The 27,940-nt window shown below is 38.6% G+C and overlaps 1 protein-coding gene across 4 annotated transcripts in view; it reads left to right on the plus strand.

Moving 5' to 3' along the window:
- Positions 1–201: 201 nt before the first annotated feature.
- Positions 202–27,940, plus strand: part of BRD1 (bromodomain containing 1) — a 63,259-nt gene continuing 35,520 nt past the window's right edge. For 2 of the 4 annotated variants that reach the window (XM_074827708.1, XM_074827710.1), the window contains exons 1-4: positions 203–555; positions 4,818–6,198; positions 18,664–18,820; positions 25,178–25,309. In XM_074827708.1, the coding sequence (XP_074683809.1) occupies positions 4,832–6,198; positions 18,664–18,820; positions 25,178–25,309 (1,656 nt within the window). In that variant the 5' untranslated portion in view covers positions 203–555; positions 4,818–4,831. Of the gene's footprint in view, positions 556–4,346; positions 4,430–4,817; positions 6,199–18,663; positions 18,821–25,177; positions 25,310–27,940 lie in introns of all 4 variants that reach the window. The other 2 variants (XM_074827709.1, XM_074827711.1) reach the window with 2 other exon arrangements.

Below are 27,940 nucleotides of genomic sequence, written 5' to 3' on the forward strand. Positions count from 1 at the left end.
GGAAGCAGCGGCCGGAGCAGCACGTTCCCGCCCAGGCCCCGCGGCCCCGCCCGCCCGAGTGCCCCGTGCCGGCTGGGGCCGGGCCCCGCGCGGCCCTCCGCCGGCCGGGGCGGGGCGGTGCCTAGGCCCCGCCCCGCGGCGGCGGCGCGGCGGGGCTGGGCGGTGCCTGGCGCCCTCACGTCCCTTCCCTGCCGCCTCCCTCTCCTCCCCCCCCCCCCGTCGGCGCAGCGCTGTGGTGAAGCCGCATTGTTTGTGCCGAGGGGGGAGGGGAGCTGCTCAGCCCCGGGAGCTGAGCGCCGAGCCCGCAGCCGGACGGCGACCTGCGCCGCGCCTCACGAATGCGCCGCGCCCGGCTGCAGCAGCAGCCCCGCACCCACCGCCGGGTCGCCGCCGCGGGCAGCGCGGCCCTCTCAGCGCCCGCTCGCCCGCCCGCGGCTGCCGGACGCGGGGCCAGGCGGCAGCACCGGCGGGACCTCCGCCATTAAACCGGCCGCAGCGTCGGCCGCAGAGGCGGAGCGGGAGGTCTGTCAGCCGCGCTTCGGCGGCTCCCACAGCGTGAGTGAGGCCGGGCGGTCGGCGGGGCCGGCGGGGGGGGGGGGGGGAGGAGGGCTGCGGGGCCGGCAGCCGGCGGGTCCCGCCGCGGCGAGACGGAGACCGGTGGCGGGGTGGGGGTGGGGGTGCGGGGGGAAGGGCAGGGCGGGCTGGGCACGGCGGCGGGGGAGGGCGCGGAGGCGAGCGGCGGCCGGGGGCGAGGCGGGCGGGCGGGGAGGCTGCGCGGGGGGGAGCCGAGCGCGGCGGTCTGGGGGAGGGCGCCGCTCGAGCTGTTTTGTCAGCCGCCATATTTGTGGGCCGAGTATTTTCGCGGAGGGGAGGGAGGTGACTTGGGAAGGGCTGGAGATGATGGGCCTGGGCAGGAACCATCCTCCCGGGGGCCGGGAGGGGGGAATGCCGGGGCCGGGCAGGAACCATCGGCGCGGAGGGGTGTGTGCGCGCTGGAGGCTCCCTGGGCGTGGGCAGGAAGTGTTCGCGGAGAACCGGCGAGGGCGGGCCCGTGGGCGTGGGCAAGGCCCCCGCGCGGGCCGTGCCGGCGAGGGGCCGGGCTGCCGGGTCCCGGGGGCGCTGCCGCCGGCTCGGGCGGAGAGCGGCTCGGGGGAACCCGCTCCGGTGGTCGTCCCCGCGCCGGTTCACGGGGCTGCCTGAACCCCGGTTCTTCGCATTCCCCTGAGGGGATTGCTCCTGCTCCGCAGCTGAAGTTGTGGGTAGTGTCCGCCCCGTGTGCGTGTAGGCACTGTTTGCTTACCCTCCCTCATTGTCTGGGACCAAAGAGCATTTTGGGTCTTTCTCTTTTTAATGGTCTGCGTGAAAGTGTCCATTGAGAATGGAATTCCCGTTTCTATTGAGCAGGGGATCCAGGGGCCAAAAGCAATTCGTTTGGAGAGGAGGAAGGTAGCTAGGACAGAGATTGGAAAAGGAATTTGTAATCAAAAAGTGTGCGTTATAGTACTTTTCCTGTTGGTTTTAGCTATCCTTGCACCTCGATAAAAGTGTTTTTTCCCCTCATACCGTGCGTTCCACAGAAACAGCTGTCGTCTTGTACTTTTGTTGTGGCAAGGAAAGCGTCTGGTGCTGACTTTCTTCTCAAGCAGCTGATGTAATTCCAAGAGAGGAAAGCTGTGGATAACTTTCCCGGTTTATCTCCTCCAGTCTTTGAGTTAAGCAGCAAAATAGCTCTAACAGAAGTACATTATGTAACTTATTTTGCTGTTAGTGTGATGTCTTTGTTAATATTGAATGGAAAGTGTCTTAGTTTACTCTTTTTCAAACTTAGATCCATGGTCTTTGTTCCTGTCCATCTACAGGATACTACTACAGGGGGGGAAGGGAAGAAAGGTGCCTGATAATTAACTGGGAAAAGCAAAACAACTCCTGGTTATGAATCTGCTATGCAGAAATCTGATCTTCATCCGGAATATTTATAGGACACTTGCAAACGGAAGAATTTTTGAGAAATAAAACACTGCTTTGGCTTCCAGAACATTTAAGTTATTCACACTAAGTTTGTATGAAATTCAGCCAGAGTGCTACCAGATCCAATTGTGTGTTCATTGCATTGTGTTTGTAGGGTATCCATTCTGTGTTTAACTGTGACTGTAATTTGCTTCCTAATTTAGCTTTATTTACAGTTGGGTATTACAGGGAAGATGCTTAGATGTTAGCTCAACCGTTTTTTATCATTCTGGTTCATAGTTTGTTTGAGTTTTATGATAGTAGTCCTAAATCTCAAAGCAAGAACACCTGTGCTTTTGAATATTTTCTTCCTCTTCTTATTGCCTGCTTGTAGCCGAGCTTAAGAAACTTGGGAACAGAGGAGGATGGAGAGCTTAGAAACCCAGCATGAATGTGTTTTTCTGTGAAACTGGGTTAAGTTAGTGAAGTGTGGGCAAGTTGCACGGGTTTTTTTTTTTTATTTCTGAGGGCTACCTCTCATCCCTCCCCCAGTATTTTGTTCAAAACAGTCACTGTTGTCATGAACCACTGTGAACACGTACACAACCAGCTAAGATGTAGGAAGGGACATTTTCAAAAAAAATACAGACTTTTAAATCTAGATAAAATTTACATGCAATTATACGAGGTAAGGATAATGTAAATGTTTTTTCTTGATTGGTGACTAAATAAAGACAGATGAAAAAAAAAACATAAAATGAAACCATTCTTAGCTGCAGCACATTGCTGTGCCTTGACATGTCGGTGTGTTTTAGCTGAAGAATCCTGCTTTATTTATTCACCGTAATAAACAGAAATCAGGGCCATTGTGTTATCTTTGGCCTCTGAATTATCGAATCTGATGTGAAACTGGAAGCTAACTTCTAATTTCAGTTAAATTACCGGTATGCCTTTGTTTCTAGTTATTGGACTTTCTGTAGCAGCGTTACTGGTTTAAACTTCTGCAGTTAAGAAATCAGTATGATTTAACCCTGTGTCGTTTTACAGAAATTATTAAATATTTCTTCCAAACTTTTTTGAAGAGGTGGACCCTTTTTTATTCATCTGTTGATTCTGTAGAACAGATCAGAGGTCTCTCATGATTAAACACCGACTGTTGTCTGGTTTTATGCTTGTGCTGTAAAAACAAGTAATAACAAGATATTTGTGTAAATAGCTCTATGAGCACCACAATTCTTGCATGGATAATAAAACCAGCTTAGATTGGGAAAATAAGGTCAGTTTGTGAGAGCAGATAGATCAGACCCTCTCAAGAACTAGTTTTAATGCTAGCTGCTTAAATTAGTCTTCTTGTAAAAGGAGTTCCTTCAGTATTTTGAAGGTGCACCTTAGAGACTGGCATCATAGACTAAGCAAAAGGCAGGCTGCATGGAGTAGTTTATGTAATTGTTCCAGTCCTTGCTATTTTCTTCCTGAAACAGAAACACTAGTCTTCAACAATAATTGTGTTGTGATCTCTCTTATTTCTCTGCTACTTTGGCAATACATGCTGACTCTAGTTGCATTATTTTAACTAGTAGGCAGCACTGCATTGAAATGCAGAATTGAAACCGTGAGGCTCTACTAATACTTTAAGCCAGATCTAAGATTTAAGATCAGGAGTTTTTTCTGTAGCTGAGGTTGAATTTTGCTATTTATTAATGATTTATTAGGAAGAAGGAAGGAGGGTGATGGAACTTCTAAACTTGACCTTATCAGTTGGTTTTATAATATTGTCAGCCCGCATAGGGAAAACCAACAACATTAAAATGTCAAAAGGCATAAGTATGGAATTTTTTAATTAGAAATTTTGTGATCAAAATGCATGCTTGTCTTAGTCATGGCGCTTCATGATGGGGGGAAAAAAGCTATCTTTTTGTATCATATGTGGAATGATCTTTTTCCAGTAAGTGATAAACTTGAAAATTATGTTAAAGAGATTGGGATTGGATTTTAAGACAGGGAGATTTTTATGTACCTCAGTTGCTCCGAGAACTCTTGAAGAGTCTCTTGAGGGAGAGGGTCTGTGTACATGCACGCTTAAATGGAGGGAGGAGAATGTTTTTGCTGTAAGATCAATCTGCTTTACAGGTGGAGTATCTCCTAGTTGCAGTCCATTCTGCACCATATTGGGCATTGCAAGTTCAACTGTGTTCTTGTCATTTTGTAAAGAATAATAGACTCACTAAGAATTGAGAAAAGTAAAAAAAGTAAAGGGCTGTCAAATTGCATACTTGCCAAATTTGTAATTATGTGTGTTTTTCTAACTTTAAGTATAGCTGTAGTAATTGAGTTATTAACATGAGTATTTCAAATTGCACTGGGAAAGACTGTGGAGAAAACTTGCTTTTCTTTCACAGTTACATATGTTCTTTTGAGTGGAGATCTGGAGAAAGCAGTCTGTAGACGTTGAAGAAAATTTCAAATTGCAGACACCCTTAAGGTATTAGAAAATATTGTATTAAAGGTTTTCTTACAACATAACAAGTGTAATTTTTTTTCTCTGTCACTTCTGAAATGTTTTTTTCTCATGCAGCGGTCTTACAGATAGCTCTTCGATAGGATTTTTGTATCAAGGATTTTGTATAGCTGTGTTTACTTAAAGAAGCTGTTATTTAGGAGAGCTCTTTATCATTAGGTTAAATTTGTACAAACGGTATGAGCAGTCCTATTAAGTAAAGGTAACAGGTAGCCTTTTTTTTTTCCCCAATTGAATAGATAGATTGGGAGCTGTAGAACTGAATGTTTTGGGTTTTTTCTTGCTATATTAAAACTAATACTTTAATATGAATGTTTAGAGTTCATAATATTAACTGTTGCTCTGATTTTAGGTAAACATTACCAAATGAGGAGAAAAGGAAGATGTCATCGAGTATCGGCAGCAAGGCATTCTTCTTCCCCATGCAGTATTAAGCACTCCCCCACACGAGAAACCTTGACATACGCTCAGGCTCAAAGAATGGTTGAAATAGAAATTGAAGGTCGCTTGCATAGGATCAGTATCTTTGATCCTTTAGAGATTATATTAGAAGATGATCTTACAGCCCAGGAAATGAGTGAATGCAACAGCAATAAAGAAAATAGTGAAAGACCACCAGTTTGTCTAAGAAGCAAACGGCATAAAAATAACAAAGTGAAAAAGAAAAATGAAGCTCTTCCAAGCTCACATGGTATACCTGCTACAACGACTCCTCTTCCAGAACCAAAAGTACGGATTGTTGAATACAGTCCCCCTTCGGCTCCTCGGAGACCTCCAGTTTATTACAAATTCATTGAGAAATCAGCAGAAGAACTTGATAATGAAGTTGAGTATGACATGGATGAAGAAGATTATGCGTGGTTAGAAATAATAAATGAGAAGCGGAAAAGCGATGGAGTGTCAGTTGTCTCACAAAATATGTTTGAATTTCTTATGGATAGGTTTGAGAAAGAGTCTTATTGTGAGAACCAAAAACAGGGTGATCATCAGTCTTTAATTGATGAAGATGCGGTGTGTTGTATATGCATGGATGGTGAATGTCAGAACAGCAATGTAATCCTGTTTTGTGATATGTGTAATTTAGCAGTACATCAGGAATGCTATGGGGTGCCATATATACCTGAGGGCCAGTGGCTCTGCAGACACTGTCTGCAGTCCCGTTCTCGGCCTGTAGACTGTGTGCTGTGCCCAAACAAGGGAGGTGCCTTTAAAAAGACTGATGATGATCGTTGGGGACACGTTGTGTGTGCTTTGTGGATTCCAGAAGTTGGATTTGCCAATACAGTTTTTATTGAGCCAATTGATGGTGTCAGGAACATTCCCCCAGCCAGATGGAAGTTAACATGCTACCTCTGTAAACAGAAAGGTGTTGGTGCCTGCATCCAGTGCCACAAAGCAAACTGCTATACTGCATTCCATGTGACGTGTGCTCAAAAGGCCGGTCTATATATGAAAATGGAACCTGTGAAAGAACTAACTGGCAGTGGGACAACATTCTCTGTAAAAAAGACTGCCTATTGCGATGTACATACTCCACCAGGTTGCACACGGAGACCTCTAAATATTTATGGAGAAGCTGAAATCAAAAACGGTGTTTGTAGAAAGGAAGGATCAGTCAGAACTGCTAGGTCTACATCAAAAGTCAGAAAAAAGACAAAAAAAGCCAAGAAAACAGTGGTTGAACCTTGTACAGTTATGCCAACAGTATCTGCTCCTTATATCCCCCCCCAGAGGTAAGCAAACCAACTGAGAGAAACCTTTACTTAGTTACTTGTTTCATTTTAAACCAATGCTTCTAGATGCCAACTTGAAGTTTATGAGCATTTCTTAGGTGCTTTCCTTCAAGGCCATATTCAGAGGATTAATGTAAATTATGTACATTCTGCTTTTGTGAAATGGCATTAAAAATGCAGGAACTTCCGCAGAGAAATTAGTAAGTGGTCAAGTGGTCTGTCTTGTCCTCAGAAACTTCTTTTTTGTCAGACCAAATCATGTTGTGTGTTCAGCTGTTGCCATCCACTGTACTTTTGAGAATTAACCACCGAATTCAGAATAGCATATGTAGTTGACCTTCATATTTAAAAAAAAAAAAACAAACATCCAAGTGCAAGGTTAACTGTATTCATAATTTGGGAATCTGAACTTCTTGTCCTAATTTTAAGAGCCCAAAAATGAAAATTACCTTTATTTATATAAGATTTGAATCTTGTTAATCTTATCTAAATTAAATATAAACTTGTATTGTAAAATCTATTTAAGTAGTACAAAAAAAGCCCCTCCAGGAATTATTTTCCTCGTGGGGCAGAGTAACTTTTCAGGAGGTTTTTCCTAAATTTGCATTTTTCCTTTTGCAAATGCGATAGTGTTTATCAAGGCTTGGATGAATTTGGTACCTTGCAGACGTTTTTTAGACAAGTTAGCAAGTAAGTGATGGTAAGTTAGCTGGCTAATGCATTCTTAGCAATGGAACCTGAAATCAATGTCCTTCTGTTCAATGATGCTATCAAATATCTGTCCTATAACTTTAGTAAAACGTTTGTTTGTCACATGCATTAATTCATTTTTGTTAAAAGAGTTTTAATTATAATCTTTGCTTATAAATTTATACTTGTAAGAAGTTCTATTTAAACTGATTTTTATATTACTGTGTCTTTTGCAGTTCTTGAAGGAACTTTTGTTATGTGAGTGCAAGTATAAAGCATGAACACCAGAACTGAAATTGCGCTTTACATGTAGTGTGCCGTATTTTTGTATTTTAACAGTGGTGATCGGGGGCCTGGCAGATGGCTCTAGATCTGGTGAGGCTAGTGAAGTGATGCATCAGAAAGGAGGGATGTTTCAAGTGATGTTTTCATAAGGAATAACAGAGTTGGAGCAAATGAAGATTTTTAGTATCTTTCAGGAGTTCAAAAAACTCATCATGAACTTCAGTTAGCTTAGCTGTATCTTAATCTAAAAGAACAGTAGCATCTCTTCTCAGATTTCTTTCAGTTAATCTGAGTTATGCATTTCAACAGTGGAAATATTTTTTTTTTTTCTGGGATTTGAGTAATGACAAAGTTCTGTGGTAAAAAGATAGTTTTGTCTTTGCTGAACATTTGAGACAAAATATACTGGGCTGAGAAATGAAAAATTGGACTGTTGGGACTGAAGCCAGGTTTATAGAGTATTTGTTTTGTTTCTATCAATATGTTTGTTTACCCCTTGATTTAAATTATTACTGATTTAAGAACCAGTGGTTCAGAAAGCTTCATGAAACAGGCTCCACTTCCATGTGCAGGTTCATTGGACTGTGACAGGACTCTGAATGCTCAGGCAGTGAGGGCTCTTAAAATAATACAAGTAAACCATGCTGAGACCCAGGTCTCGGGTAGTGGACAATTAAGGCTGGTTAAATTAATCTAAATAAATACATGTTTTGAGACTGCAGTCCTTTCCCATAATAAGTTTTGTAATGTAAGTAGCTACTTATTGACTGACTTTGACAAACAGCCTTTAGCTCCTTTGTGATGTTTACAAACATCAGATTGATTGCACTGTTCTCTGTTATGATGTGCTTGGTAAAATAGCATTTTTGTTTAGTGATGCACTGCAGAAGAGCTTAAGTTGACAGTAAGCAACTAATACTGTTATTTAAACAGGTACTGTTGTCTGTGGAAGTGGGGAGTTCATATAAAAGAATTTGGCTTTGTCTTAATTAGGACAATCCTGATTGGTGGTGTGGTGTTTTGTTTAAAACAAAGTAAGAAATAACATGAACTAAGTGAGAGTTGAGGATTAGAATCTATGTTCTCAGTTGTGCCTTTTCTCTAATCTGTTCTTTAATGAGCTTTTTTTTTTCCCCTGAAGCTGAAGCATGATTTGCCTTTCCAGAGATCTCGAGGAAGAGCAATTAAGCTATTTAAATTATCAGAGAAGAAATATGTGCTCAGTGTTTAAACACTAGTGATTTTTTTCCTAAAGAATTTAAAACGCACATGTTTTCAACATCTCTGAGAATCGAGGCACATGTGGAATTGTTTGGTTGGTTTATTTTCTTAATCATTAATAGCTATACTATATAGCCTATAGTTAGCATATAGCTGCTTCTTCAGAGTCAGTAGCTGGAGAAGTACAGAAACATGAAGATTATAGTGAGGAAGAAAGTATTTGGTGGATGTAGCCCCTGAGCGCACCTGACAAAGCTTTAGAAAAGCCATCTTGCCATTTATGTTAGTTTGAGGTAGAAGGATTGTATGCTGTTTCCTTACCTGGATAGTGAGGATATGGGAAAAACTGGGCGTTTTAATAACGCCATTTGTAAGAATTCTGTTTTCTGAAACACCAACCAGGATATGTTAAAAAGACTGGTGTAGAACAACATACTTCATAATTTCTACACAACTTCTGTAGCTCATGAATTTCTGTATCAGTTTATCTGTAGGTCAGGTTTCTACGCTACTGCCTTGAATGATTTTGAGTGCTGTACACTTTTCAGTTACCAGACTTTCTTACACAGATGTCATACTCTAAGCTTTTTGCTGTTAAATTACATAGATAGTATAATTATGTAGGTCATTTGTAATCTAGTTATATGGCTTCGCAGACAATCATCTGTGAACTGCTGATTTAAGAGTGTAAGATCACAAGTCTTTAACCATTGATAATAGGAGATGCATGCTTCCTTCCCCGTGTGTCTTTTTTTTTTTTTTTTTTTTAATGCTGAGCATCTATCCATCCTGTTGCCTAGGTATTTTAGAAAGTCTGTGCTTAAGTATTGACTTCCAAAGGTGCAATAGGTCATGTTAGAGCCTTAAGGTGGCTTCGGTTTTCAGTCCTGTCAGTGCTGATTTAGGGATGATTTGACAATCTTTATCTAGCTTCTTGTCTATGTTAGTTATGTTGTACTGGCTCTGTGCTCTATTTCTTGCAATTTTTTTTTTCTTTTTCCCCTGTTGCTTCTCATCCTTGTCCTTCATAACAACTGCCTTATCCAGGGAGTAGGATGAATAGACAAAGGAGAAGAGTTGCAGTGTTAGCTGTGAAAACTATCTGGTTTCTCTTATTTTTCAGCACTTGATTCTTTAGTACAAATAACATTGTTTTGGTGTAGTCTCTTGATCATGTGTGTCAAAAGAGACATTTAAAATTAATTTGCTTGATGAAAAGCAAAGTGAGTGTCAATATTCATGTTTTTAAAAAATGTTGTGAAATTAGGATATTATGGCTATATACCTGGGGGAAAATTGAATGTGGTATAAAATGTTTAATCTTCAATATTTTCAAAATATACACTGAGATAAAGTATAATCAGCTTTATTAAAGTACCATTCATGCAAGTATTGCTCTTATTAAGTGGAAGCAGATATTTTAAAGTATATAAATCCTTGCTTTCATCTTTGGTTTAGGTTTCTATGTAGTATATTTGTAGTGTCTGAAATTAAGAAAGCATTTGAAATGTAATACTTGTGCAGAGAGAAAAAAAAAAGCAAAAAAAAAAGCCTCACTTTCATAATAAGTAGGAATGAGGTGTTATACTTGTTTTCCATGTTGTATGCATCAGTTGTGTTGTATCATTATTGAAAGAGAATTAAAAGATCCTTATGAAAAGATGTAAGCAGTGGGCAGACAACTGAGAGCAAAAATAACTGATGCTCTTAAAAAAATATTTTCAGCTGTCTTTAGAAATCAACATTTATGTGCTGCACATTAACTGATTTTCCTATGTTGACCTTTGCTTTTATTAGAAAGCATATTGCTTCTGGTAGTAAAACTGGATTTCTGTTACCGTATGTCTCAGGGCAGAACCAGTATTTCCTTTGGTTTTATAATTTATCCAAATGAACTATCTTGAACTTTCTTACCATATAATTAAATGTAGTCTTGTTATCTTGACACAGGAATCTTGATTGTGCTTAAGATGAAGTATGGATTAGAAAAATAAATGAACAGAAAGCGATGAAATACAATATAAGTGGAAAGGAACACTTACAAGGCCTTTGAGACACTGTTAGTCTACATTCACAGATGATGCTTCTTAATCTTCTTAATCATGCTTCATGTACCTTGTGGGTTTCTTTTGGGGGATTTGTTTTAATGTTTTTACGATACTGGCATTTTTTTAATACCTTCAGAAAGGTTTTAAGTGGGGGAGAGAATAACAAATGCTGCTTAAAATTCGACACAAAAAAGCTGTTGAGAAATAATACTAGAGCCAGTGTTGGAGAAAAAAAAAAAAAAAAAGGAAAGCTGAATAAATCCAGACTAATGTCTGTTAGCTGTTTGTCCTTGAATATACATGTATGTATACTTTCACAAAATCGTGTGGAAACACTTATTTTAATTACAGGAGAGCATGGTGTAGACATGCCTTATGGCTGTACCTAATAATTAGATGATGGAATCACCTAGGTAGGAAGGGGATGCTAGCAGTCATCGTCCACTGTTTCTTGTAATATTGATTGACTTTGAAACCCTTCTGATACGTATGGAAACTACAGCTGATGTCATCCTGACCTCTTTGCTTAAATATAAAAATAATTTTGCCTGAAGCAAGAAAAGAACTACTACGGTGTTTGCCTCAGTGGTGTTAAGAAAAAATAAATTAAGGTAACATTAGAGCTTTATTTTCAAGCTAGTTCATCTTGACTCTGGTTGGCTTATTAAATAAGAATTAATGTGTTTGAGAAAACATTACTTATTTAATAAGTTGTAAAAGTGGATCCTGATTCTGAGTAAAAATAATGGGGAAGATATTTGTGTATCTGGTATTAAAAGCCACATGTTGGTTGATGTCTGAGGGCTGATTTTCCCCGTCCCCCAAACTAAAAATCTAGAGAATGGAAGTGCTGTGTCATATTTAAATATACCCTTTTTACAAAATGGATATAGGAGTATGCTGTACATGTAATTTTGTTGGGGTTTTTTGTTTGGTTTTTTCTGCCTTCTGTTTATTTTTCAGGTACAGGGCAAAGAAGCTTAAAGCAGAAATTAATGTGTTAGATATTTCTGCAAGGTGCATAATTAGTATTCTGTGCATTCTCTGAGGGTTTCAGTCCACAGTGATTATATATGTGATAATGCAGTTTTGAAGGTCAAAATTAATGTGTTTTTATTTTTCAGTACTTCTGAGTTTTACCAGTTACGTGAACTTTCATTAGATTTTTTTGGTGGCAGTTAGAGAGTGTTGCATCTCGTAAGTGCCATACACAAACATGATTTCCAGAACTCATTGTCTGAAGAACAGTCTCCTTTCATTTTTTTTATTCAGTGGTCAAGTTAGAGTGCATAAAAATTAGTAGATAAATACTGAGATTTCTTTTTATTTCAGATAAAAAGGCAAATTTTGATTAATACTTTATTTTCTGCTGATGTGAATTCAGCCTTTTGAGATTAGATTTCAATATCGTGTGGTATGGTTATGACTACTACAAAAAAAGAAGCACAGAAAATTATTGTGAATAATTTTGAGGAAAAGTTATGATTAGGTATTATGTTTTGGAAGTGACAGAAGTAAATCTATGCATCTGATTTTTCTGAGAAGACTTAAGGAGGTGTTTCAGTATGACAGGGTGAGGGATTTATTACTGGTTTGGTTTTTTTCCTTATCCAAAGGTTTGGAAGATCACAAGCTTAATTGTTAGAAGAGGGAAAAAGTAACCTATTATAATTAATGGAGAATTGACTGAAATAACATAGGATTTTCTTAAGTTCAGTGTGCTACTTTCCTGTCCAAGAAAAATTTCTACTTGAGCAAACAGCTTGTAAAAAATAGATGCCTGATTTCACAGTCATGTGAAGCAAGAAAAAGTGCTTCCTACATGTTCAGTCAAAATCAAACACTACTTAAATATCGGTAAATGTAGAATAAAGAATAGGAACCTGGAGAGACTTTCAGGCTTCAGAAGATGTATCAGTAGGTAAAATATATATTGTTGGACTCTCAACCTAGCAGAGAAAGGCAAATTCAGTAGCTAGAATTTTAAAACATACAGACACAAAGGAGTAACTGTGAAGATGATTAATCACTGCGTTAGACTAGTGAGGGAAGTGGTTCGGTAACGGGACATTCCCGTTTCTTCAAATCTTCAGTACAAAATCTGTAAAGCAGTTACAATTAGGAAGGTGTGTATTTGTCACCTGGGGATTCTGCAGACTTGTGTTGCACAGAAGTTTAAATGAAATAATTGTCAGTCTTTTCAGGATTTGATGTGTACCCTGTTGGGTACGTAGCTGACTTCTGCTAGTTACAAAAGAAACCTTATCCTTATCCTTTTTCAAAAGGAAATAAAGACATGCAAATGGACTCCAATTTTTACATGTGTTGCCTTTAAGCTGATCAAAAGAGTTTGGGGTGTTTTTAGTTAAGAAATCATGTAGTAATTTGAATTTTTTATTGAGGGAAGAGATGACAAATACAGACACAGCAACAAAACTGTCTCCACTGTTCTGTGGTTTGTTTTTGTTTTTTTTTTAAAAGGTATGTTGAAAGGCAAGCCTTCCAAACACTGTTTGATAAGCAGCTGCTGCCAGAGGTTCTCTGTGGGACGAGTAGGGTTTTGTCTGTCCAAACAGGCTTTTTCATCTTCGAAAGCTGAAGTTTTTGGACACGGAGCTAGGAGCAGTAGTTGACACGGCCCCAGAATTAATTCCAGTTCCCAAAATAGACACTCCCATAGCTTTTTATTCTGTTTTTCTGCTAATTCTCTTCCAGTTAGTGTTATTGGAGTTACTATAATTGTAGGTAATTTTTGTGTCTTTCCTGCTTCCTATGAGTCTTGGTATGTTCTGTGGAACTTTGCTGAGCAAGGCTTGAAAATTCAAATGTTCTTGAAACTCAGTTTACTTTGTTACAATTCGTTCAATTTGGAGTTTTTGTGTTTTGTTCTGACAGATTTTAGAAACATATCTTCAATCTTTGTGTTGGAAAATAGAGGTATTTTATTTGCCCAGTAAAGTGAAACATCATTTGATTGTTTATGGGTATTATCATAGGTCAAGAGAAACTGCTATTTTAGTGATATGAAATAAACTTTTACAGAGTGTAATTTAGTTTTGCTAATCTTTTGCACGTGCCTTTAATACCACTATGTTGGATAAAGAAAGGTGCAAAATAACAAGTCGATGAAACTGGAGGCTCAGGACAAGTATAGTAATTAAAATACTAGGTTTAGTTCATATTTAAAAATTGATTTTTTTTTTTGTTGTTGTTGGCATTTGATCTTACTTAATCTTACAGATTTTCCTTCTGCCTGAGTTACTATAGTAATACTGGCAAAATGACATATTTGCTTAAGGTAATTTTCTCTCCAGTTTATATTTAAAAAACTTGAGAATGGAGGGATGCTATAGAAGTCTTCACATGTTGTAAACAAACAAAAAAAAGCATGTATGGTCTGTGGAGCAGTTAGTGATGATTAATAGAAAAGTGGCTGGTTATCTCTTACTGGCTTTCTTACGTTAAACTGCCACATAGTTAGTCACCAAAAATAGTTTTCACTTTTTCTTGTAACCGGTTGCCGTAGTTGCTGCAGTGACATGCAACTGAAACTGGGAGAGGAAGGCAGTCATGAGTCGGAAGAAGGAAACTGTGAGATTGCTAATATGACAAGAGCACATCTTTTACATTGACAAAAGCTATTTTACGCATTTATCTAAAAGATGAGGAAGCAGAGGACTGAGTAACACTCAGCTTTCTTTGAATGCTTTCACCAGTGCATTAAGAGTATCACCCTTTGCAGGGTAGATTATCCATCAACCGTCTCCATGTGAGGAGGGAGCTAGTGTAGAGCAGCTGATAAATTACAGTTTCTCAACAAAGCTATTGTATATTAACTTTCATTTTAAATTAAATTATTTGAGTCTGTCTTACTGTTTCAAAACAAACCAGTTTCCTCATCCTTCTTTTGCTTTTGTAAATGCAGCATATTTTTAATGCCATAATTTACACTGCGGCCTGAACTGTGTTTTCAGGCTGATAACTGCAGGTGCTGTTTGAAAGATTCAGTTGAAAAGGGACCTTTCCCTTTTTAAAGACAAGCAGCAAATTGTATGATACCTCCGTATCACGTTTGTAGTGCATGTCACAGTGTTTTACAGTTGGATACAAGTGGGGCTGGGGAAGGGAAGTAGCACTGGCTTTCTCAGTTGCCTGTGGCACAAATAAAACCGTTTTGAAAAATGTTTTGACATCTGTGTAGTCTTGGAATGTAGCCCAAAAAAAAAGGAGAAAATGAGGGAGTATGACTTGCAGTGCAAAAATATTGAAAGGCTGCAGTGGTCATCAGCTTGAAACCTGATGCTGCTTTTATGGGACCAGTTAGATAACAGCAGCTACTGAATTTTGTGGGAACACAGGCACGTTTTTAAGAATTTTCAAATTCTTTGAATGTACTTTAAATAACTGATAAGTTGAGGGAAAAACAACATACTGTGGGCCACACTGAGCTGTTCTTAAGGCCTCAGAACAGTGGCTCAGGCTGCAGCATTAAAGTAAGAACTGTTCTGCTCTGGGTTTAACTTAACTCTGTTAATTGTTTAAATGTTTTGAGAGGAAAGTGTTTAGCATTTAACATGGTCCATTTCAGGATGTTCCTTGGGAATTTTGTCTTCATCAATTCTCTGTTCCGTGTGAAACCTGGACAGCAAGAACATTTGTCTCCCTGCTTGCTTTTTGTAGTCACTATAATGGCTTTTTTTTCCCTGACGTGTCTAAAGTCAGTTGTCATATAGAGGAGACTGTAACTCGGGTAGTATCTTCCAGATGTATGTACCTACATTCTCTTTGTGAACTGTCTTCAACAGTAGTCTTGCACTTATTTGTCAATCTTAACAGAGATATAACAAATTAAGTAATGAGATTGCTTATTGCAATGAGATTGGCCTATTTTTTTTTGAAGAGGAAGCACAGGTTCAATTGATAGACTTGTGTTTAATGTGCATTCCAAATACCTGATTTCTTTTTCTCCCAGTACCTGCTATGCTTGATTTGACAGTAGAAAATAAAACAATACAGAAAGCTGTTCTTTCCTGATGTTCTTACACTTGGAAAAAGTTCTAGGGTAGACAGATACCTTGGCAAAAAAAGCCTTTGCTGAGGTGTTTTATGTAGTTCTGGGAGGTGACCTAAGTTCTGTAAGCCTTGCCTCTGCGTGGGGGATTTGTCAGTGTAGTGTAGCAGTTAATCCTGTCTTGTGCAAGTCAGATCCTGGATTGCAAAACTATAAAGCCTTCAAACAGCACTCCCTTACCTGCCTCAAATATATATATATATATATATATATATATATATATTTTTACTCTTCAATAATTTTTTTTTAAATTACATCTTTCTGTTTAAAAAAAAAAAAAGTAAGTAGAATGTGCAGCAAACTCCTTTAAGATCTCAAAGAATTTCAAAATTCTAGTTTGAAAATTTAGTTTCAACATCTATAAATTTAGTTCAGGCTCAGGCAGCAGAAAGGAACTTGTTCAAGACTGATCATACCTATGTGCTTATTTCATGCTTGTGTTCAGCTTCACTGCAGCTAATGTATCTTTGAGGGAAAACCTCTTTCCCAATACGGTAGCACTATCAAGGGTGGGAGCTTCAAAATCAACACCCGGTCTGTGCTAATTCTAGGGATCTACAGCAGTGGACGAATCGTGTTTTATTTCTCCAAAACATTTGTATTGTCTGTCAAAATTCAGAGCTGTTTGGACAGTAAAAGTCTACCTGAGAGTATCTGACTAAGCAAAAAGATGATCAAAGAACTCTGCTATAGCTAGTGGGTTCTTAGGGTCTAACAGCAGATATAAAATCGTCGTTATATCAGTAAGATCATAGTGTAGAGGCTCTGTAGATATCAGCCATGTGAAGAGCCTCTGACCTTTATATTTTGAGAAATTAAGGGGTGATTGGTGAAACATATTACCACTACCAAAGTCTGGTATCTAAGTGAAATACGAACAACCAGTGTTTGGTTTTATTTGGAGGGAAGGCAGACAGGAGTAGATTCCTGTCCCTTGTTAGGTAGTTTCTGCACTCCCAATTATCTTCTGTTTATTTGTATTTTGAAAGTTGGAGAATATCCTCTGTGAACATCTTTCCTAGGCTTGTTCTAGCACTTTACTATTACAATTATCTAGTAGTAGAATGGTTCGTTATGTGAATTGGCAAATGTACTTAAAACCATAATTAAAGGTGTTTGCTTAGTCTTGCCACATCTGATGGGCATGAAGCCAAGGCATCTTTCTTCATGTTAAGTTATGATCTTTATAAGTAGGTATATATTTGACTGCTTTTTTTGACTCAGTTCAGTAGGTTTTCCTGTTTCCAAGAGGGACATGTGAAAGTAACTGTTTGATTTTGATTGCATTCTATAATTAACTATAATTCTGTTGTGTTTGACGTTTGGTCACATCAAGGTTTGTTCAGCATTGGATAAATCTTTGTGGAGCCTGCCTCTGCCCTTCAGTGAAAGACTTATAGGACAGTCCTAAGTCCATCTGCAGACTTTCTAAGCTTTAGGTTAAGCTAAAATTTTTCAAAAATGCTTAACTGGCTTAGTTATTAATTGAAAAACAATGTCATTGAAGAACTGGAGGACACAATGGCACTGGATTTTGAAGAAAACCTGTGTTTGCTCTGCCTTTACCCTGTGATGGCAGAAAGCTCTAGGCACCGCCAATGTAGCACCAGGTAGACCTATTGTGCCTTACCTTCTATGCATCCAAGAAAAAACAACCAGGGATAGATAACCTTTGGTGTACTCAGGGTAGACTCACTTGTATGGCTGTCTGAAAAATATCATTCAAGTTTCCCAGCTATTCTTAAAAATAATTTTACCCAAGGTTTATTTATAGCTTTACATTTTGTTTAGGTATTTAATTACTTTTATCACTTACTCAAACTGCTTTATTCCTAATATTAAAAGGGAAGAAGTAGAAAAATACTCATATGTGTAATTTGTGTTTTTATTTAAACACCTCATGGTAGTGCTGTACAAGTCAGACACTTCTTGAATTTAATTTTGCCTATTTTGATATTAGATTTTATTGGAGAATCTCTGATAAACTTAGTACTATTCACTGTAGAGTTTTGCTATGGGCAGTAATATACTGAGTGAAGAATTAATAGATTTCTGTTCATTAATACATATAATACTCTGTCTTATATCCTTCTTAGGGAAATCCTTTTCTAGCTCCAGCTCACCCCTGTCCCCAAACTAATGAACAGTTCCCCTAACAGTACAGGTGATTGGTGTCTTGGGGCATCTTGTGTTAATTTTGCAGGGGCTGCCACCAGTGAGAAACCCCTGCAATATCTTACAAAGGCAAAATCTTTTCATTCTATGACCATTAACTTTTTTTGACATTTTTTGCTGTGATTTCAGGATACTGTAGGCACAGAGGACTGACGATCTATTTCAGATAAACTTTTTGAATGTAAATTTTAAGAGTTAGGTGTTATGTGTGAGACCTGGACATATTAACATGTCATTATTTAAAAAATAGGAGTCAAGGTTGCTGCATGTGATGTTCGTATAGCACTTACAGTATTTCTAAACAGAATATATGTAAACAGTATTTGCATCTTAAACAAGTTTGGAGAAAATACTGTTTATTTAATCAAAGTATTTTGCTTCATTGTTTGTATCCTCTCTTGCATCTTCTCCGTGTAGATATTTTCATCGTATGCTTGGGGTAAAATAAGTGTTCTTCTGTTTTGCAATTTTTTTGTTACATTTACCAAAATTAACATTAGTAGATGAGCAATGCAAGTTTTTTGTTGCATGTTTTCATGTTAAAAGTTTGAAAATATATTGCCTTTAAAATAAAATAATTTTGTGTGAAGATGGCAACAAATGATCTGAAAACTTCTGTAGGGATTTAAAGCTTCTTTATTTCTGATTTTATTTTGAAATGCACATAAAGCTTTATTCTCAGCCCTAATCTGGGATTGCTCTTGAGATAATGGTCATGAAAAAATTGATACCCTTTAGCTTTATAAAGTATCTTAATGTATTTGGTAGAAACTGCAGTGTCAAGCAGATGTATTTGTAATCTACTGCTCAGAAATAATTTTAGTGAAAGGGATATCATTGAAAGAAATAAAGAATATGACAATCACTGCTGTTGTTACGTTATACGTTCATGTATATATGATGTTTATCTTCCGTAGACCAATATGTTTTATGCTTTGCTGTGAAAAATACAATATCAGTTTTTCCATATTTTAGATTAAATAAGATTATGAATCAGGTGGCCATTCAGCGGAAGAAGCAGTTTGTTGAACGAGTGCACAGTTACTGGTTGCTTAAAAGACTGTCTAGGAATGGTGTTCCTCTGTTGAGAAGGCTGCAGTCCAGTTTACAGTCACAAAGAAACACACAACAGGTATGTGACACACTTTTTACTTATAAGATGAAATCAGAAAAATCTCTATTTTATAGAATAAAAAATTAACAAGGAAACATAGCACATAGTAAAAACTTTCTCTTATTCAGGACTGAGTAAATTCTTTACCTTTTTCTTAAGTAATATGACCTATATTGGAAATTGGGCATTATCTAATCCTTTTTAATTTGTGAGATATGAAAAAAAAAAAAAGTGCGGGTTTTTATTTTGTTTTGCTGAAATGTTTCACAAAAACACTGTCACCAAAACTATTCTAATACCTCTGTTCGTTGACTAGGATTGCAGTTTTTTGGAACTCATTCCTCAGTGTGCTATAAGTTAGTAAGATAAAAAATACATTTTCTCTTAAATTAATCAAAACACGTAAAGCAAATGTCGTCTTTGACACGACTGAGAAAACTAGAAATTTTTACAGAGGAAAGGTTAGACAGTTTACAGTTTTCAAATTCAGGTCCTTATTGTCCACCTTGTTCAGTAGTAACAGAACAAAGAGCAAGCTGTTGATGAAATTCAAAGACCTGTTTCAACTTTCAGTTTCACTTTTGAGGTAGTTAAGTGGGATTGTAGACAAGCATAAGTTTATGCTGATATTTTGTTCAAGTAAAACTCATCCTAGCTAAAATATGTCTAAGTTGGTTAAAGTTGTACACGTTTACCAGTCAGAATTGCTGAAAAACAAAAAGTCACTCCAGATACGTATCAGATTCAGAAAGCAATGCTCCTTCTGCTTCCCAGTTTTGTAATATGAACAGCTCTTCAGTGACAGTAGAAGTTTTGGCAGGTCTTTTACTGTTTTGGTTTCAAGTCACTGGGTGTCTTCGAAAATAATTAAAACTACTTTTCTGAATTCTGTGTATGGATCCATGTGTGTAGACCTTGAAATGCTGTAAAGCATCATTCTTACTGCATCGCAGTTACCTTTTTTAATTGAACTGAAAAAGTAGTTGGCTGTGTTCTTTCCATTCTCCAGGTGTTTCCAGTGGAATTGTTCCTGTAAAATAGGCTCTAGAACTTAAGAATGCATTTTATAATCTTTTACTTGCATTAAATTGTGAAATTTTTTTCCCTTTAAAGCTTAACTATTATTTTTGTTTGGATTGCATTACTATTTGCTTATTAAGCCATTACTGATGTAGTCATAAAAATACCATGGTCAACACTGCTTCCTAATGATTTGATCTGTCATTTTTGTGTGTGTTTGTTTTCTTAGCTTTTCATGAAAAAACTAATTAATAATTCCCAGAACAAGTGAGGTTGGAAGGGACCTCTGGAGCTCATCTGGTCCAACCTCACTGCGCAAGCAGGGCCACTTAAACCAGGTTGTCCCCCAGGACCATGTCCAGACAGCTTTTGAATATCTCCAAGGGTGGAGACTCCAGAACTTCCCCGAGCAACCTGTGCCAGTGCTCAGTCACCCTCACAGTGGTTTTAAAAAAAAAAAAAAAAAAAAAAAGTAGTCTTCTGATCTTCAGAGGGGCCCTCCTGTTTTTCACTTTGTGCCCATTGCCTCTTGTTCTGTCTCTGGGCACCACTGAAAGGAGCTTGTCTCAACCTTCTTTACACCCTCCCTTCAGGTATATTTATAAATTTGAGATCCACGCCCCCAGCCTTTTCCAGGCTAAGCAGTCCTAGCTCTCTCAGCCTTTCCTCATAGCTGAGATGCTCAAATTCCTTTTAGATGGAATTTAGGTGGATTCTGAATATAAATTGGTCACTTGTTTATGTTTCTTTCATTGCTTCTATATTACTACATTTTAATCCTATTTTTTGGGTTGTAACTTCTCTAAAATATTCTGTATTCTACTTTTAATCTCTGCTTAATCTTTTAATTCTGTAAGAGAAGTTTCCATTCTGAAGAGTGGTACCTTGCAGTTACCTAGTAATAGCTGAAATTAAGTTATTCAGATAGTAGAATTTTTTTTTTTTTTTTAAATGAGCTTGAGTCCTTAAAAATAATAAAATGAAGCACAGAAGTTCGGGGCTCATGTAGCAGTGTAGACCTAGACTACAGTTAGTGTCTGAAAAAATAATACTTGCTAGTTGGTAGTTGGGAAGTACTTTTCTACTGAGATGGCATGATGAGACTGCAACATTTCTAAATGTATAGATAGTAACTACCAACGTAAAAGGTTTCTTATAATTGATGTTTCATTATAATAAAATAAGCCTTAGATAGGAGCTGTTTAAAATCCCTTTGCCCATTTGCGCTCCTGTACAAACACTGCATCTTTCTTTTCCTTTCTAATTTCTGAACTATGTACTATTATTCAGTAAGAAAATAATGAAAACATTTTCTACATTAATTGGAAACTATTTATATTGGTTTATTAAAAATTGGAGCACTTCTGAGACTTAATACCAATTATAAGTTTTTAAGAATAAACTTTGTCTCTTGAAAAGAAAAAGCTAGTTTCAAGCAAAGCAAAATTAAATGATTCTCGTGGCGAAAAATGTGTAGGTGATGCTTTTCAGTGAGCAGCAAGTGTCCTGTGTATGACATTGTGTCTTCTCCATAGCATCTTCTGTATGTATTTATAATACCTATTAAAGTAGTCATAATTGCAAAGCATTTGAAGCATTAGTCATCTTCGTTACTCCAACTATAACCCAAACCATAATGAAGACTTCAATAAACAGCTGTGGCATAGCTATTGTGAGAACGCCTCAAAATTTTTGAGATACAGATGATTATTTTGTTCATTTTGGTCTAGATGGGAAAATTCTTTTTTCCTTTTATGTGAGAGGTCAGAATGTCAAGAAACTTGAAGAGCTTTTCAGTCAATCAGAGAAACATGAACACCGATGTAATACAGGTTCAGAGGACTTTTTTTTAAATGATTAAACTGAAATGTTAAGATGAGGAACCAAACCCCTGAAAATGGTTTCAAGGTGCCTAGTAGAATGTGATTTTCATCCCTATCTAATGTTTGTTTAATAGAACAAATTTGGCGGGGGGGGAAGTGTTCATGAGTTAGAATTACTTCCTAATGAACATGTTTCAGAGCTCAGTTATGATATGCTTTTGAAGGTGATGTTATATCAACAAACAGTTCTAAACCAGGCAAGAAGATTTTGGCTTGTATACTACCTCACCATCTGCAGGGACAAGGAACCTCTCTGAAAGAATGGTTTATACTATCACTCCTCTTTCCACCTAGAAATTCAGGATAGGTATTGGAAAGGCTCTATTATTTTAGTTTTTTTCTGAACTTAATGCCTGAATAAAAATAAGACATGAAATGTAAGGTAGTAGCTTGTTGCTGCTGTAGTGAAGTTGGTTTAAAACTGCTGTTCAGAGAAACAAAGTGAGAAGCTGCTGGTGACTAAGGTCATATCTGCACTGAAGATTTCAGTAAGAACACAAGTTGAAACCACTAAATGGTTTTGACTGATTGACAAGTGGCAGCAGAGCGTCTTCATAAAACTAACTGTATTGATCAAGATCCAGTTCCATCACTATAATTCTATTTTTGCTTGGCTCATATTAAGTTACAGTCTCTGTAGAGAGTGAGGCTGTCCCCATGTATTCACATCCAGCATAAGGAGTGATCTGTTAGTATACTGACAGTATTCCTGCTTGTGTGCAGAGACTGGTAACATACTCATGGTGGGAGTTGGAGCTGAAGATGCATGTTCTGTGTGTAAATTTAGAAGTGTTTCCCTCTTCCCTCAATATTAATAAATGTGTCAGTTTTAGCTTTTCTAGATAGTATTTGGTGTTCAGCAAGAGCTGAGTCCATGAGAAAGTACCACAGAGTTTCTTTCTAAATTTTTCTTGTGTTGTCAGCCACAAGAAACTTTCTGGCTTTGTTACAGAAAGAATGATTTGGAAGAACTCTTTACCAGGAAGTTAATAGGAAAGCTTTTGAAAACTAAATATTTTGAAAGAAACTCTTTTTATCCAAGTTTTTACTAGTTAGATACTGGAAGCCTCATCCTCTTTGCAGCTTGCCTGGATCTTTTAATCTAATTAAGGTATATGTTATATGTTAGGTAATAAACAGGTTAGGATAAAGGGGTTTTATCTTGGCTATTATAACCATAACCATGTCTGCAAACAGTACTTTGCATAGCTGTGTTAAAAAATTGGAGGCTTGCTATTAATCCCCAAGCAAGAGTGATGTTCAAGAGGGGAGTGCGTGTGTGCACACAAAAAAGCAAACAAGGTGCTCTTGATACTTTGGTTCACATCTGAAGATTTACACCTGCCTATTTATTTTATGGAATGAAACTGGTCAAACAACTGATTCAACTAAAAGAATAATCGTTTGTTCTGGTTTTTTTTTTTTTTTTTTTTAAAGTGAGACTGTACCTTCAGATTTAGCCAAATACTTAAGTCTCTAATGATCTACCCCAAGACCTGGTGTACGAAGTAACTTTTATTTTTCTTGCTGTATTTAACTTTCGTGACCCCCCCGAAACTAGTATGGTTTTGATGACTTAGTTTTCAGCAGGATCAGTTTCTCAGTTTCATGAACTGTGCAATCATATAGGGCAGAAGAGCAGACTCTGAATGGCAGCAAGCAAAGGGAGGACAAGCCTTCCACTTTCAGAAATAGCTACAACCTAATTTTGGTCCTGAGAAACAGTAAAACTATGAAAAAATTGTATAGCTGTGTCAGTTGACAGTTAGGTTGCTTTTCCACACATGGGATCTGTACTCAGAGATGAAGGGGTGTAGGAGACAAGCAGTTAGTGGCAGTGTAGATTTTCTAATTCAGTAAATCTCTGAGAATTTTAAGGAATTGAAAATGTGCATAGTAATATTGTCAAAACTTACTTTGAACTATTCCGAACCTCAACAGTTAAATTATTATGTGTCTAAGTCAAGAGTTAACTTGTTAAAAGAAATTGTAACTGTCAGTAGTAACAGTCATTAGGAAAGGGAACTAGAAGTTTCTAGCTACAATTTTTGGTCTCTTTTTTGTGGTTGGTTTTTTTTTTTTTTTTTTTTAAGAGGAACAAACTGTTGTTTCTAGATTGCTATATTGTAATACAGCAATAGTTGATAGTTAAGCATTTTCAACTTGAGTGAAGTCAGAGATTTGAATAAAACCAACTTCATAGCTTCCACAGGTACTTGCCTTTACTTCTATGAAGTGTGTAAAGTAATAAAATGTGATGCAGATCATAAAATCATAGCACTCGCAAATCTATTAGATTTTTTTTAAAACTGCCAGTTTTTGCAATTCTATTTTGAGAACCTTCTGTCTGAAAAATTGCCCAAGGTTCCTTTAGAGGACCTATGTATATCTGAATTATCCTTCTCTTAAGGAGATTTTTGCTTTGAGTGTAACAATTTGTAATGTTGATCATTTTTCATCTGCTTAGCCAGTTTTCTTTATTTCTCTACTTTTTTATATAACTTATGGCATTTGTTGTTTAGGTTTTTTTAAAAAAAAGCATATGACCATTATTTATCTAGTGTATATTGCATTATGCTAGTTACAGGCAAGCATACAAAGCTTTGGATCTCTTTCTGAGACTCTTTTTATACAATACTAATTTTAAATGTAGAAATTTTCCAAAGCAGATGGGTTTTTTTTGTGCTCGGTACTAATATCAGGACTTTTACTCTTTCTGTGGTCTTGTTTCTGTTGAATTATCAATACCATTTGAGTAGTACAGGTAGTATTGCAATATCCTCCTTTTTCTTATGAAAAATAGAAAGGCTTTTTTCTGTATGTACAAATCAAACTAAATACTGCAAGTGTTTAAACAACTACTTCTTCCTAAAAATGTGTGAATTAAATTCTTTCATCTGTTCACTGAAAGGTTGTATTACTGCATTACCCATTTGCAATACCATTTTGAAGTTACTGTATCATTTAATAAACTGCTTTTCATTTCCTGTCCTCAGAATTCATAATGATGTTGTTCAGTTACAAGTGTGTCCTAATTCTGCTGAGTGCTGGGGAGGTGGACTGTGTTGAGCACAATAATAACTTTTTTTCTACCAGGCTTGAGTTTCTGAAGAAGCTGATGATGTTCACCTAGCTTGGATTTTGATGTGAAAATACTGAATCTAATTTTGCAGCCTTTTACACTGCTAGGTTGCTGTTTGCTGTATTGCTTTTTCTGATGTAAATAGCCTTCACCATAGGATTGCTTTCCAGTTTGTAGATGTTGTTTTCAGCTAGACGGTTGAGAAATTCTAGAAGATACCCTGACGAGAGGTTTTCTTTTGTTGCAGTATGAAGTTTATGACCAAGTGCTTTAACTGTAAGACAGTAGTTTCTCCTTTCCTGTGAATACGTTCTGTAATTGCATCAAACTAGCTTATGAAGAGAGGTGAGCATTTTTCATTTCATGAAAACCTTTTGATTCTTTTCTTAGAGAGAAGATGATGAAGAAATGCAAGCCTTAAAAGAAAAATTGAAGTACTGGCAAAGGCTGCGCCATGATCTTGAAAGAGCCCGTTTGTTGATTGAACTTATACGTAAGCGTGAAAAATTAAAAAGAGAACAGGTAAATGGAGTACCTTCTAATTTGATGAAACGTTTCTGTAGGAAAGATAATTTAACTATTCTCACAGACAGTTTTTGCAATACAGAGACTGCAGTGTTTGTCTTGTAATCCTCATGTAGGATCAAGAAACATATGTGCATGCGTACACTCATGCAAACTGTTTAAAATATATAAAATTATCACAGAATCATAGAATAGTTTGGGTTGGAAGGGACCTTTAAAATCATCTTGTCCAGCCTCCGTGCCATGGGCAGGGACATTTTCAGCTAGATCAGATTGTTCAGAGCCCTGTTTAACCTGACCTGATGTTTCCAGGGATGGGGCATCTACCACCTCTCTGGGCAACCTGTTCCACTGTTTCACCACCCTCATCATAAAAAACTTCTTCCTTATATCTAGTGTGAATCTACCCTCTTTCAGTTTAAAACCATTATCTCTTGTCCTATCACAGCAGGCCCTGCTAAAAAGTCTGTCTCCATCTTTCCTAGAGGTCCCCTTTAAGTACTGGAAGGCTGCTATAAGATCTCCCTTGAGTCTTCTCTTCTCCAGGCTGAACAACCCCGACTCTCTCAGCCTGTCCTCGTAGGGGAGGTGTTCTATCCCTCTGATCATTTTTGTCACTCTTCTCTGGACCTGCTCCAACAGGTCCATGTCTTTCCTGTGCTGAGGACTTCTGAGCTGGATACAGTACTTCAGGTGGGGTCTCACGAGTGGAGTAGAGGGGGAGAATCACCTCCCTCAACCTGCTGGCCACACTTCTTTTGATGCAGCCCAGGATACCATCGGCTTTCTGGGCTGCGAGTGCACATTGCTGGGTCATGTCCAGGTTTTCACCCACCAATACCCACAAGTCCTTCTCCGCAGGGCTGCTCTCAATCTCTTTATACCCCAGCCTGTATTGATACTGGGGATTGCCCTGACCCAGGTGCAGGACCTTGCACTTGGCCTTGTTGAATATCATGAGGTTTGCATGGGCCCACTTCTCAGGTTCCTCTGGATGGCATCCCTTCCCTCCAGTGTGTCAACCACACCACTCAGCTTGGTGTCGTCTGCAGATTTGCTGAGGGTGCACTTGATCCCACTATGTCACTGATGAAGATATTAAACAGTGCTGACCCCGATATGGACCCCTGAAGGACATCACTCATCACTGACGTCCATCTGGACACTGAATTGTTGACGACTACCCTCTGGATGCGACCATCCAGCCAATTCCTTATCCACTGAACAGTCCACCCATCAAATCCATATCTCTCCAATTTAGAGAGAAGGATGTGGGAGACTGTGTCAAAGGCCTTACACAAGTCCAGATCGATGACATTAGTAGGTCTTCTCTTGTCCATTGATGTAGTTGCTGAATCACAGAAGGCCATTAGGTTGGTTGGGCAAGACCTCCTCTTCGTTAATCCGTGCTGACTGTCTGGAATAACTTCCCTGTCCTCCATGTGCCTTAGCATAGCTTCTAGGAGGATCTGTTCCATGATCTTCCCAGGCACAGAGGTGAGGCTGTGTCCTGGTTTAGCCAGGATAGGGTTAAGTTTCCCCAGCAGTGGGGGGGGAAGCTCTAGCTGGGTTATTCATATATCATGCTGACGTCACATCCTGGCGCAAGCACGGGAAGAATCGTGATCTCGTGGTTTGGCGCAGCCAGTTCTCTCTATGCTGTATCAATATATACTTTTCTCTATTCATTGTTATCACTGTTATTCGTATTGTTATTGTTTGTTGTGTTGCTGTTGCTCTGTTGTATTAAACCTCTCCTTATCTCAGTCTCGGGGCTTTGTATTTCACTCCCTTTGTGGGGGAGGGGCAGCGGCTGCGTGGTCTCAGACCCCGGCAGGGGCTAAACCACCACAGGCTGACAGGTCAGTAGTTCCCGGGGTCCTTCCTTCTACCTTTTTTAAAAATGGGTGCAATGTTTTCCTTTTTCCCATCTCCAAGGACTTCACCTGATTGCCATGACTTTTCAAGTATTGTGGAGAGTGGCCTGGCAACTACATCAGCCAGTTCCCTCAGGACTCTGGGATGCATCTCATCAGGTCCTATATATTTATGTATGCTCAGGTTCCTCAGGTGGTCACGAACCTAATCTTCTCTTATAGTGGGAGGGACTTCCCCAGTCCTTGCCTTGAGGTCCATCCACTCGAGAGGTGTGGGAAGAGAGGTTGACAGTGAAGACTGAGACAAAAACATTTAATATCTCAGCCTTCTCCTCAACTGTTGTTACTAGTTTGCCAGTTGCGTTCATTGGGGGCGGGGGTACGCTTTCGTTGACCTTCATTTTCTGGCTGACGTACTTGTAGAAGCCCTTATTATTCTTTGTGTCCCTGGCCAAGTTCAGCCACAGCTACACTCTTGGCCTTCCTGACCCCATCCCTATACAACCAGGCAGTGTCCCTATACTTTTCCCGGGATACCTGTCTCTGCTTCCACTACCTGTGCATTTCTTTCTTGCCCTTTAGTTTGACCTCGAGTCATCTATGCTGGTCTCTTGCCTTACTTTCCTGATTTCTTACACCTAGGGATCGAGAGCTCTTGTGCTCTGTGGAAAGCATCCTTAAAGATCTGCCTGCTCTGTTCTTCTGCCTTGTCCCTGAGGGCAGTTTCCCAGGGGGTCCTACTGACTAACTC

This window comes from Strix aluco, chromosome 5 (genome assembly GCF_031877795.1).
Source record: "Strix aluco isolate bStrAlu1 chromosome 5, bStrAlu1.hap1, whole genome shotgun sequence".
Taxonomy (NCBI): domain Eukaryota; kingdom Metazoa; phylum Chordata; class Aves; order Strigiformes; family Strigidae; genus Strix; species Strix aluco.